Source organism: Podarcis tiliguerta, assembly GCF_965153285.1.
Source record: "Podarcis tiliguerta genome assembly, chromosome: 3".
Lineage (NCBI taxonomy): Eukaryota > Metazoa > Chordata > Lepidosauria > Squamata > Lacertidae > Podarcis > Podarcis tiliguerta.
Genome location: NC_139536.1, coordinates 57,154,226 through 57,168,205, shown reverse-complemented (window position 1 = coordinate 57,168,205; position 13,980 = coordinate 57,154,226). Strand labels below are relative to the sequence as shown.

Genomic DNA, 13,980 nt, shown 5'->3' with positions numbered 1-13,980 from the left:
GAGACCACCACTTATCAAGTGCCCCATAAAAGCATGCAAAAGCAGTCTTCTGATCATCCAGGGCAGCTAGAAATTCACCTTGAGGGTGGGGGAACAAATGTGTAAATGTGAGTTTCTAGTCAGCACAACTGCAAGCAAAACTTTTGAAAATGTGACTGGGGTATCTGAGCACCCACGTTTGCATATGATCATCCATCAGCAAATAATATGAAGTATTTTGTTTTCCGAGCTAAGTCTTCAATCTTAATCATACTTATTAGGACATAAATCATACTGAACACAGCATGACTTGCTTCTGAGTAGACATGCTTAGGATCATGAAGTAAATCACCATCTTCCCATGCTGTTTTTCATAACACCTAATCTCTTTTTTTTTTTTTTTTTTTGTTACCTGGAGTAGTGAATAGCTTGGTGTCCAGCAATATTAAAATAGAAGTCAGTTGTATGTTTCATCTCATCAGTATGGCCAGAAACCTCAATCCAATGGCCTATTGGGAGGCAGTAAACTCCATCAACCAAATTGCTTGGGTTATAGACACTACATCGATCATGGTGGGGCCCGTTGCCTGAAATGAGAACACACACAATATGTCAGTCAATATAGCTCAATGGTGTAAAAACAAAGAGCTCTGAATTCATGGGATTTTCATTCAGTCAGCAGGGCGGGTACACATTATAAACACACACAAACACACATATTATAGGTTGACCTGGACTTAATCATGCTTAGAGTAGACCTATTGAAACTTAAGTCCAATTGATTCCAGTTGCTCTGCCATAAGCATGACCAAGTCTGGATTCAACCCTATGTGTATCCTGTTGTGGGGAAAGCAAGACAGCCATCCATTGGAGTAAAAGTCATTTTCCTTCAGGAAATGGAAACACAAGGTGTCGTGTAAGTAAAACCTAAATTTAAAGGGGGAAATAACTCCTTTCATTAACTGTCACTAGAATTCCTTTTCTCACAAGCTAATGACCACATGTGCAAAATGTTACTATTCAGCGATGCCTTCAAAATGCGGTTTCATCTACAAGGTTTTCTAAAATTTTCACCTTTCTTATTATAAATCCATCATTCAAGGAAGCAGATGTAGTGAGAACTCCTGAGCAGATGACTGCCACATTATGTTTCTAAATGAAGTGACCTAGACACCAGCAACCACTTTGTGCTAATTCCGCACCAGAGATTTCAAAACACATTGTTTATCTGTGGATTCCTTCCCTATTTCAGGCATTAAGAGTGCCATCTGCTGTGTAAAACATGGCATGTGCCACCATGAAATCTCTTGCCTGGATTTGTAAACCCTAACTCCACATTTGGAAAGCCAAACAAAGTTTTTTTTTCTAGCTTTTGCAGACTGTTTATGAAGCATCTGGTTAATTCTTGTTTTAAAAGTAAGGCGTACTTTAGTGAAAGAGAATAGAAGTACCAGAAAGGTATATCAAAGAGACAGGAAGTAATATTAAATATGGATCAAAACCCGCATAAATCACCATTAGCCCAAATGGACTTGTTCCTGAGAACAGAGACCCCTCCACAGAGTCACCACCAGGCCGCCAAAGTAAAGCAGTACTGGGGACTTCTTCTTCTTCTTCTTCTTCTTCTTCTTCTTCAATGCCCCCCCCCCCCCAAATTGCGGGATCAGTTTGGTCTTGAGCCAGAGAATAAAATCAGAGAGGCATCTAAAGGAGAAAACGTTGTGCAAATCTGGTAGATTGAAAAAGGTCTTCCTTTTTCTTTTTTAAAGTACAAGTGCACAGGAAAACACAGACATACACACTTGCCCACAATCAATCTTAGGTTTGTAGAACTTATGGTGGGCAGGGAAGTACTAATTGACACAAACGGACAAGAGTGCAGTGTGAATACATCCCATCAAGCACTGCCCAATGATGTAGATGGGAAACATAAGGGTAGATTTCAGAGGCATAAACCTGGAATCCCTCATGTGTGGGTGAAGATGCACAAATGACCATATGGAAACAGATACCTACATATGCATTAACACCCCACTGTGGACATAAGCAGATAATGGTGATGAGAGATGAAGTTCTAGACCTTATTGAGAAATTGAAAAAGGACAAACCATCAGGTCCAGATGGAGTTAATCTAAGAGGGGGGAAATCCATATGAGATTGGGTGCAGGTTATGGGGAGGGAAGGAATGGTATCCCCTGATAGATCTTTTCTCTTGTCCAGACCAGACCATTCTGGCAATAGGGGAATTGGAAATGCTAAGAGCAGGAGCAGCTACTGAATTCAGCTCATGCCTCTCCTCCTGTGAGAGACACAGATCATCTCTCCAGGCCTTTAATGAATACAAAAAGATATACTCATTCACAATCTGTTCCTTTGTTTCAGAACAAATGAAAAATAAACCTAGCAGGCCCTTTTAAGTTCAGCTTTCTATTCATTCTTAAATTACTTCAAGCCCAGATTTTGTTGTACTTCCTTGGTGTTCCTCTGAATTAGCAGATTTAGATGATCAGTCCCCAATCCACACATACAACGAAAACAGGCTTTGGGGCCAATCTTGAAGGCTGAATTTCATGTAGAAATATCTGGACATAAAATGCTCTTGTACGTGGAAGAATATGCAGCTCACATCTGTCAAAACCACAGTAGGGCAACAAATGTATAATATATCCTCATACGCAGAGACAAGAAATATCACCAGATTTACCTATTTTTGCTCAAAAAGGAGTTAACATAGTATCACACCCTTCATGAGGAAGCTTTTCAGTGTTTTGAGGGAAAAACTGTGACTGGCTCCTCAGTTTGTAACTTTAAGCAGTTATACATTGGGGGAAAATGTCTGTAATATACCACTTTAGAAATAATGGCTGTTTAAATCATCAACCTTTTTCAATTTCCACATACCCCCCTTCTCCCATACAGAGTTTAAAGGACAAAATTAATCAGTTTCCACCCACCTCCTCTTTCACTTGCTGAATAATAAATGAAAGAAACACAAAAATCACTTTGGAATAGGGATGTGGCCAAACAAAGAGCACATTAGTAAAGTCCAGATCGATTGACAAATACATTTTTCTCTCATTGCTATAGCTTTAGCTGTCCTATTTGGATAAATGTAGTTTAAAGAATTTCTTTTTTAAAGAAAGTGTTTTCTTAACATGAAATAAAACACAACCTTGTACAGCACCATTGCAATATTTAACCAATTTCATTTACAAATCACACAAAAGCTCAGATCCTAGAAGTTAGCTCAAGGAAGTTCATGCACGGGAAGCTCCTGGTCCTTCCTTCCCACTGTAACCATCCTTGCCTGATTTTTGCCTCCGTCCCACATTGTCCAGGAGCAGTTTTCCAGGGGACAGAACAGCAACTGCTGACATTTCCACTTACAAGAATTAGGTAGCAGAGAACGGGAAAACCCTATGCTTGAGACCCTGGAAAACTACTGCCAGTCAGAGTAAACAGTACTAAGTTAGATGGACAAATAAAGCAGCTTCCTGTGTCCTTCCATATATATATATATATATTGATTGGATTGATATATCACCTTTTCCTCCAAGAAGCTCAAGGGAGGTGTACATGGTTCTCCTCTCCCCCATTTTACCTTCACAGCAACTCTGTAACGTAGGTTGTTAGGTCCAGAGACAGTGACTGGCCCAAGGGTACCCAGTGAGCTTCATGGCTCAGTGGGGATTTGAACCGTGTTCTCCCAGGTCATAGTCCAACACTTTAACCATTGCATCATACTGGCTTTCCAGTACACACACAAACACTTCTACCACACTAGAGAAGGAGCGGTTGAGAAAGGGCCTGTGGAAGCCTGTAGGCTGCTCTCAGACTCTTTTGCTCTTATGCAAACACAATTGGCATGGGGAAGATGGTTTCTGTGCAAGGACACTTTGCTTGACGTGTTGCGGAAAGCCTAAAAGCTGGAGCTGTGTGCCTGCATTATGTCCGTTACTGGTGTGGCCTGGATATCCTATGTGGAAGGAGATTTTCATGTCTAAAGGCTAAGATTAAAAACAATGGAGCCCATCACTGACAAACATTAGGAAGCCAAATAATGGTTATTCTTGAAATATTTCTGTACCAAGGATTCCGAACTAAGTCCTTTTTTATTCCACTGTTGTTCAAAAACTCTCCCATGCAATTTGCTTGCACATCAACATGTCCAAGAACAAAGCAATCAGCAAACTCTGCCTTACAAATCAATCTCTGTGAACAGTCTTTCTTCCAAAGCCTGCAGGACTGCCCATATGGCTCCTGGCATGATGCGTAAGAAAGATGATCAAACTGGCATATCAAAAAGCCACTGGCTTTATTGCAAAGGAGATTAAAACAAAGATCTCTGAGCAATGAGCAGCTCATATGGGAGAGAAGAACAAACAAGAATATGAAAAGCAAGTAAGACATGATCAAAAGAAAGAAGTAATCCAGAGTAGCCCAAGATCAGTGATGGGAGGGAAAACATAAGCTCCAAAGGGGTGTGGGAAGAGGGAGGAGGTGCAAACATCAAAAGAGCTGAACTCAAGCACACAACATGCTGGGTAGCATCTTATGCACGGAAACGTGTAACACAAGCAGGCTAAGAGTCCTGGGGCAGTTCCAAGTGGTCCCAACATTCTTGTAAGGCATCCACTATCCACTTTCTTCTAAAAAAAAACTTCTTAATGGTTGCAAAGAAGAATAGGCATAGATAGCAATATTTCTGAAAGAAACATCCAGCTAGCCAACTATGGAAAAACCATATCGAATGCACCATATTTCATGTGCTCTCGCAGGGGAATCTGAGTACAGAAAACAGATTTTTTCATGGTGTAGTATGTTCACTATATCTGAAATTGGTGCCCTTGTTACTGTTCCAGAGACTTGATCACCACACTGAGTCTGGCATGTCTGTTTGTAAGTTCTGTTTTCTGGATTGTGACTGCACCAGCCATGCCATTTGTGCATTCATCAGCACTGTCCGATACAGGACCAAAAATTTCAGGGTGTGTCCTTCCCAAGTGAATCTACTGACACTGGAGCTCACATTGCATCTCTCAAACACTAAGGAGACATCTCTGCTACAAGACATCAATGACTGAACTATACAGCCTTGAACTATACAGTGGGACGTGGGTGGCGCTGTGGGTTAAAGCCTCAGCGCCTAGGGCTTGCCGATCGAAAGGCTGGCGGTTTGAATCCCCGTGGCGGGGTGCGCTCCCGCTGCTCGGTCCCAGCGCCTGCCAACCTAGCAGTTCGAAAGCACTCTCGGGTGCAAGTAGATAAATAGGGACCGCTTACTAGCGGGAAGGTAAACGGCGTTCCCGTGTGCGGCTCTGGCTCGCCAGAGCAGCGATGTCACGCTGGCCACGTGACCCGGAAGTGTCTCCGGACAGCGCTGGCCCCCGGCCTCTTTGAGTGAGATGGGCGCACAACCCTAGAGTCTGTCAAGACTGGCCCGTACGGGCAGGGGTACCTTTACCTTTTATACAGCCTCCTCAGTATCAGGAGACCTCTGAGCAGCTTTCCCCCAAACTTGATACTCCACTGCCTAGAAAAATCCAACAGCTGCAGAAAAGGGTACTGGCAATTTAAGTGCCAGATCAAGGAGCAGGGCTTTCTTCTGGGATAGCTCAGTTAGTAGAGCATGAGACTCTTAATCTCAGGGTTGAAGGTTTGAACCCTACACTGGGCAAAAGATTCCTGCATTGCAAGAGGCTGGATTAGATTACCTTCATGGTCCCTTCCAACTCTACCATTCTATGACTCTATGACCTTGTGTAACTAGCCCAGGCTACAAAACTCTGCCAGCTGCTCCAAGGCACCACTGAAACAACTTTATTTTCTGCCTCTGCTACAGTGCCACAACTGTAACTCTGATCTTATCCAAGGTCTTGGCCTTGCTTTGCTTTACCTATCATGTTTCAGAACCCTGGCTCTACAGATCTGTACCTTGCTTGGGTCACCATCACCTTCCCTTGGTGATGATCTTGATGATCTTCCCTTGGATCATGATCTTGAGGTCAGTCAAGATCAGTGTTTATGTGAACTTATGTGTTTTACAATGTGATTTACTTTCCCCTTGCTTACACTGAATTACATTTGCCATTTTAATGCCATTTTCACACATTCTGGATACATCTTTTGGAGCATTTCACAAGCCTTTTTTTTTTTCTACCACCCGCAGTGGTTTGGTGTCATAACTTAGCTACCTTACTGCTCATTCCAGATCATTTTTTGAACAAATTGTTTGGGAGAAAGATGACAGAATTGTGTGGAAAAAATAAAAATGTTATTAATAAGAATAGCACAGAAAATTGTTGTTGTTTTTGTTATATTTCCCCAGAATAACTCAAAGGTTGAAAGCTAGTCTGTCCTATATAACTGAAAGAGACTGCTGTTCAAATCCAGACAACTGGGTTGCAGCTCAGAAGTTGAATTTATCTGAATAAACTAGGGGGGGGGGAGAGAATAAGATTTTACAATATGTAAAACTGGATTAATGATTATAGAAGAAACACAGACAGGCAGATTGACACAGAACTCGTGGATGTGCAACATTCAATGGGGAGCTGAAAATTCAGCTTAGCTGTCTGACCAGATGCTTTTTAAAAAAAGTTTCATAAAGAGATTCAGATAAATCCCTTCCAACTTTCTGTAGTCTTGCATTACAATGAAAAAGAAAATTCATTGAGGTCCAATTTTCACTTACTGTACTTCAATGAATGATATTTTCCTGTTAACATTATTAGGCTTCACCATTGAACAAAACAAGTCCCACGTTTCTAAACCCTTGAGATTGGAGTCTGCTATGGAAGCATCCCTGCTATTTCACATTTTGACTTAAATTCAGTATTAGATGGCTTGGAATGCAAGACTGAATTGGTATTGATTGTTACTGTATAGAGCTATGGACATGTTGAGCTTCCTTCATCTAAACAGAGATGGCTCAGACAACTTGGCGATGGGCCTGCTTGGTTTCCAAATAGCATTTCCCCTGTACATTTCTAAAGCCTGGCTTAGCGTATCAAAGATGCAAAGGTACATTACAAAATGTACATTACAAAAACTGTATACCTAGTCTCTGTTTTTCAGCAAATTATGGTGGATAATAAGTAAAGATATAGTGTCCCCCCCTTTAGTTGTTTCAGCAGTAAACAATAGGAAAAAAACAATACTCACTTGCTATTCTGAATGTGTTAATTTTTGCTCATTGGATCAGTTAAAAAAACCTGTCCCTTTGTTCAGGGAACTGAGGCATTGCTGTGTTAAGTATAAGCTTTATTCTCTCTCTCTCTCTCTCTCTCTCTCTCTCTCTCACACACACACACACACACACACAGAGACATCTTGCAAGTCAGGAAGAGAACAAAACCTTTCCGTTTTCAAGTACTTATAGGTGGCACAGAGGCAGGGATAAGGCTGCAATCCTTTACATACTTACCTAGAAAACAATGGAACTTACTTCTGAGTATACATGCCTAGGATTATGCTCTTTCATGCTCTTATTTACAACCATCAAATGTACAATTGCAAAGCTAAAACTAAAGGCTTGATAAGCTGTAGCTAAGGAGCAGAGCACATGCTTTGCATGAAATAGACCCAGGTTCAATCTCCGGAATTTCTAAGCAGTGCTGCGAAAAACCCTTGTCTAAGACCCTGCCAGACAGTTCAGACAATGCTGAGCTAGATAGACCAATGGTCTGACTTCAGTCCCTGGCATAACACTCAGAGTTGGTCTGAGGAGATAGACTGTGATGGTAAATTTCATCCCCTGATTTTTGCCCCCACCCAGAAAATATCCAATATGCCTCCACTGCCTTTACAGCCTATGCATGGGGGCACAAAACTGGAAGGAGAAAAATCTCATGCTAGAGTTGCTACCTGTCCCTATAAAAAATGGGATCATCCTGGTTTTGGACAAAAGTGTATCCCCTTAAGTGTAGGTGGTTCTCACAAGGCAAAAAACAGCGATAACAGCAAGAACCTTTATTGAACTACAGAACTGGACAACAGGGGCAAAGCAACTGCTTATATTCTAAAGGCCTGGGCCACTCCCACTCCCAACAAGATTGGCTGCCTAAACTTCCAAGCTGCGAATCATAAATCAGAGTTTAAGGGCCAATGGCAGAGGCCCAAATCCTGAAATGTTCTGTGACTGGATATCAGGTACCGAATCAGAACACAGGGGCTCAGAATCCTTAGTCCAGACTCAAGCTCAGGCAACACAGACCACTGACTACAGTGGTACCTCGGGTTACAGACGCTTCAGGCTACAGACTCCGCTAACCCAGAAATAGTACCTCGGGTTAAGAACTTTGCTTCAGGATGAGAACAGAAATCGTGCTCTGGCGGCGCAGCGACAGCGGGAGGCTCCACTAGCTAAAGTGGTACCTCAGGTTAAGAACAGTTTCCGGTTAAGAACAGACCTCCAGAACGAATTAAGTTCTTAACCCAAGGTACAACTGTACATAATATCCCCTTTCCCATTTGGACTTCAAACAGAATGCCTTTTCCTCCACATTTGAGTTCAGCCAGCCCCAAATGGCAGTTGCATCGCTGTTGGTGTGGTTGACAAGGAGCCCAGCCCAGCGCAAGGGACAACAGAGAAAATGTGAAAGGAGCAATCTCTTCTCCTTCCCTACCTCTTGCTGGTGCTCCTCCTCTGCTGCCGCCCCTAAGTCTAGCATGGTATGAGGCTGCCACTGTTCAGCCCCCTCTGCCACCCTGACCTAACCTCTCCTCCTCCCTCCTCCTCCGCACTCTAGTCTCTTCTGATACCAGCATGGGCAAGAGGCTGGAGCTTCATCTCAAGTCGCCTGTGGGAGCTGGCCATCTATCCCTGGCCCCTGCCTATCTATGTGAGTTGAGGGAAAGAGCAGGGCCAAAATGGTGAGGGAAGCGGGAGACCAAATGTGGGGAATCCCCCTCCACAATGTGGGGGAGGATTTGGTGCCATGAGAGTATGTGTGACCCTCCTACCCCCATCCCGACCAGTCCTTTATTTTGTGTGACCTGTCTCATATTTTGCCCAACCAAAGGTGCCAACCCAATTTTAGACCATACCAGAAAAGTAACCCATAGAAGATTGCTCTATTTTCAATGTTTTGATTTTACAACATGTTTGTGTTTACTTCTAGTCACTTACAAAGTATCCTTATACCTGAAAACATTAAAAGATGTAATACTGTTTGCTCAGCAAAAGGATTGAAATAAGCTGTGCTTTTAAAAAAATTAGGCAGTCAATACCTACTTGTACTTAATGTTCCTTCCCTTCTATTATTTTTTAGACAAGATTGAAATGCACAAAGGGAATAAAATTTAAATTTGTTGAGTTAAAAGTCGATTAAGCTCTCATAGTGCTGTCTTGTAGGAGAAATGAGGATTTTCGATTCTCAGGTCCAAGAGGGACATCTAGTGGGAGCAGAAAGTATTGATTTATAGACCATTCTAGCTTGAGGAACGAAAAGAGAGAGAGCAAGAGAGCAAAAGATTGAGGAAGGGGGAAAAAAAGACATGAAAGGGAACAAGAAATTACAACTGCCCTTCTCTAGAAATATAATTATTTCAGTAAAATCTTCTCTGGCGGTCACAGATTTGGAGAGTGTGTTAAAGAATTCCTAGTTGTCATAATTAGATTTTACTAATACCACGAGGAAATGATGGGCTACAAACTGTACTAGCAAGTTAAAGATGCATTGTTTCTGAAACCTACTGTCATTTTGCAATGGAACAGGAAGATTTCCTTATGAAACTGAGCTACAACAATATATAGCTACCTTCAGTACCCAGTCCATTCTTCCCTTCCAACTATCTACTTTAGCTTCTCCAGGTCTTCTCCCTATTTCCAATACTGTCTGGCTTTTCTATGCAATTATAAGTAGAACAGAACAGATTCTCACCACCATTACACAGACACACTATCCATAAGAAATGTACTCAAGTGTTTTAAAATAACACCTGGTTTTGAAATTTTAAAGCAATAAAGCACAATTCCAAATAATAATAATAATAATACCAAGATAGTGTATTTATATACATGTCTTAGCTAAATATTAACTGTACATGGTGCAACTTTCAATCACACCTTACTACTCTCAAGGTGCAAATAAAAACACTGAACTGCAAAAGAATGCCTTTTATTTTCACCAGCCTACTGCAACTTTGAAACAATGTGGCTTTCTTTATTTTCCTCTCCAGTGCCATAAACCATGGTTACTTCCTTAGCTGCGGCAGCTCATAAACATTTTTGTCTGGAAGCTGCACTATGTAAACTATACTCTCAACTTTCATTATTATTAAGCCCTGCATTTGGATGTGAAGCCATCTTGAACACTGTGAATGGGGCAATATAAATCTAATGTGACCTCTGTGGGTGTAGTAGTTTCCCACCATCCCTATGCGCCTGCGTAGCATCACTCTGTGAGTCATTCACCCCTTGAAAAGGACTTCTACACCTTTCTATCAGTGTTTCAAAGTTACCAAAGAAGTATGACCTACTGGAACTGTTGGTCTTCACCAAAATATACATGCTCACAGGATATTTCAGTGATTGTTTTGGATGCAAATGCATTTCCCCCCTAAATTCTGCCTAAAGGTATCCAACCACACCTCCTTCGCAGGAGCCTACATTTCATTTAGAAGAGATTTATGGCATATATTTGCAACAGTGGGGTGTACGAGTGTTAAGGGAGGGGTACCTCTGGTGGGGGGGCACTTTGTGCTCCTTCTGGAAGAGTTTGTACACCTTGCACTCAGTTCTCACCTGTGGCTCCTAGAAGCTGTCAACATGTGGACAGCGGCCACACTCTGGAAAACAGCTTCTACTGGCTGGCTAACCCAGGTGAAGGTACCCGATGGGTCTCAAGTCAAACCCTGGCAAATTGAGCAAATGAAACCAATAGTGGGTTCAATTGTCAAGAAGGCAGTTTCTGTATGCGCTGTAGAGGGAGGTGAGGGGCAGGTGGGGCTCATCTACCTGGGAAGGTAGCTCATCTAGGAGAAGACTCTGATCCTAAACCTTGTATCTTCAGGAGAAGAAAAGGCTAAGGATTAAACCCTACACAAATCTGCAGCAGATTCCCTAAGACAACTGGACTGCAGACAAGCTGGTGCCAAACGTTTTGCTCTGCTTTTCTTTGGGACCACATCAGCAAGGCCGAGAGGGGAGTCTTGTTGTCTGGGCAGCCCAGGACCTCCATACACACCAACCAGGCTTGCGCTTCATAGAGAAGACACTTTGGTGCTGTTAATGCAGCAGTTTGACTTCACTGTCTCTCTAGACAGCCAGAGGCCAACTGCAGACCTGTGTGCCCCTGTATTCATTCGTGACCCTTGTTAATTCCCCGTGGTCATCACAAGCTAACCGCAACTACAGTTGTCCCTCAGAAGTTGAACGGAACCCATTCTGGAAGTCTCTTCGACTTCCAAAAAGTTCGAAAACGAAGGTGCGGCTTCTGATTGGCTGCAGGAAGCTCCTGCAGCCAATCGGAACCCGCGTCGGACATTCGGGTTCCAAAGAACATTCACAAACTGGAACACTCACTTCCGGGTTTGCAGCGTTTGGGAGCCAAAGCATTCCAACTCACAAGGCGTTTGACTTTACTTCAGAGTCACCTCACAATGCATTCCCAGTCTCAACAGAAGGGAGGGGAGTTTGTAAACCTAATAACTATCTCCACCTCTATTTACAACAACAACAATAATAATAATAATCAGTCCCCCCTTTTGTAGCCAACACAGCACCATCCACGCGAAGAAATATATCTCAGTAGGCTGAGGGGAAGACTTTCTGCATTTGTGAGCTACCTACACCTAAAAGATCCGCTCAAGGCAGACTGGCTTTTTTCTTTATTACATAACGGTGACACAGCTGTGCTGATGCAATAAGCGCGCGTCCCTCGCGCTGCCCACGACGCGGGCAAAAACAAACGCCCACCGTCCTCGACGCGAGAACTGGCCGTCATGGCCACGCCCCCGTGGCACACGCAAGCGCGCGGGCGCGCACAAACACGGAGAGGAAGAAGGCGGGGGCGGGGAGCTCGGCTTGCTGAGCGGCCGTTACCTTCCCAGACAGCTTCCCCCGTCTCTTGCCGCCTGAGGAATTTGTACCAGAAGGTGCACGCGGCCTCGTCCTCGCGCAGCGCCGCCTCCGCGAGCCACAGGACCGGCTCCTGAGCGGGCAAGGGAGCCAGCGGCCGCGCGGGCTTCATGGCCAGCGCCTGCTTGGGGTCCCACTGGCCCAGCTCGGGCCGGGAACCCGAGACGCACAGCGCCGTGCCGCCTTCGGCTAGCCGGGCGGGCACGACGACCCCGAAGCGGAACAGCATGGCGGCGGCGGAGCAGGCCGAGAGTGGTGGTTGGGCTCCCTCACGCCGCCGAGCGACTGCGACGTCACTTCGGCCTCCGTGAGGCGCTCGCTGCCCCTCCGCGCTCCGCTACCGAAAAGGGAATGCGAGGCGGCGGCGAAAGAGAGGACGGAACAGGACACGTGACACTTCGGGAACCCGTTATAAAGGCCTCTCGCGCCGCCTGTTAATTTTATTTTAAAGCCCCCTGCAAGCTCGCAAAGGACCAGCGCTTCTCGAAGGGAGCGAGGCTCGGCTTGCGTTGTATTTGTTCCACGTTTCACTTCCACCTCACCTTCACCTCCAGGGGCCTCAATGCGGCAGACATTGGTTCTCCCTCTCCGTATTTAATCCCCACAACCATCCTGCCAGGTAGTTTAGCCTGGCTGGCATTGCTCGCCGCAACGTCATCCAGGGAGCTTCCTGGGCCAGCAGGGATTTGAACTCTGGTCTCCCAGGTCCTAATCCGACACTGCATCACACTGACTCTCCTATAGGGCTCAGGAAGAGAAGGCAAGCAAGTGGAGGGGCAGCTTTGTCGGCTCTCCTGTAGGCTTGTGCGCAGGGAGAGGAAGGAAGGAAGGTCTGGTCACTTTTGAGTGTCAGGCAACTGGTCCATTGAGCTCAGTGTTACTGGTAGCATCTCCACGGTTGTAGACAGTAACCGGTCCCTGGAGATGCCCAGGATCCAGCGAGTATGTGCTAAGCAAATACTCTAGTGCTGAAATGTGTCCTTCCCTGCACAGCTCCAGGAGTTGCAACTCATTCCTTCCATCTTGTTCACACATGGTGGTGATCACGGGTTCCTGGGTTGTGCCCATTAGGGTTGAGTCCAGTGTGCTTGGTTTTTCCACAGCTGCAGCTTAAGAGGGAAATGGGTGGGAGGGTTAGATGGGAATAGAGGCGGCATAGCATGTCCCCTACTGCATATAGCTGCCTGCCAGGCCAAGTTGCTGAGCCCACATACAGTGTATACGAGAACCTGTTCAAACCACTCAAAAGACTACATTGAGGCCTCAGTGTGCAGCATTCAGTTAACTTTCTGGCCCCAAATGTGCTTTTTAGGTGGTTGAGGAGAGAGGAGCAAATGCTAAACTTTTAAAAAAGTTGTACATCTGTATATCTACCAGCTCCCTGTAGCCAAAGTAGTTTGTTTGAACACATTAGTGAGCATGATATTCATTAGGAAATACTGAACATTCATACTTGGAATATGACAAACACTACAAAATAACCTGGAGGGTGGGGAGAAGAGACAAAAATCCATTGGATTGCTACTTGGGACTGAACAACAGTGGAAACTGAATTGTTCATTACTCAGTACATCTCTTGAAGAATTCCAGAAAATTCATGGTTTGCTTCCTGAGAAAATCATTAATTCTACTTAGCAGCTTTGGAAAACTAACAATAAATCACAGCTATACTCTCAGTTTCAGCCCCAAATTGGTTCAACAGGAACCTAGGGAGTTGTCTTATATAGTCACGCCATCAGTCCATTTAGCAGAGTATTGTCTCAGCTACGCTAGCTATACTGTCAGTAACCCTCCAGGATTTCAGAGGGGATACTCCCAGCCCATTGTGGAGATTGAGCCTAGGACCTTCCGCTTGCAAAGCAAATGCTCTACCCCCACCTCCATACTATGGCCTAGCACAAATAGCATGAGGATCATTA

General features: G+C 44.3%; 1 protein-coding gene across 3 annotated transcripts in view; it reads right to left on the bottom strand.

Annotated features, from left to right (window-relative positions):
- EPM2A (EPM2A glucan phosphatase, laforin) overlaps positions 1-13,980 on the bottom strand; it is a 51,901-nt gene that overhangs the window by 18,360 nt on the left and 19,561 nt on the right. Inside the window, exons 1-2 of one of the 3 annotated variants that reach the window (XM_083435094.1) lie at positions 12,026-13,877; positions 392-566 (exon numbers count right to left, since the gene is read on the bottom strand). In XM_083435094.1, coding sequence (XP_083291220.1) covers positions 392-566; positions 12,026-12,290 — 440 coding nt within the window. In that variant the 5' untranslated portion in view covers positions 12,291-13,877. Of the gene's footprint in view, positions 1-391; positions 567-11,773; positions 11,798-12,025; positions 13,878-13,980 lie in introns of those variants that run through there. The other 2 variants (XM_083435093.1, XM_083435095.1) reach the window with 2 other exon arrangements.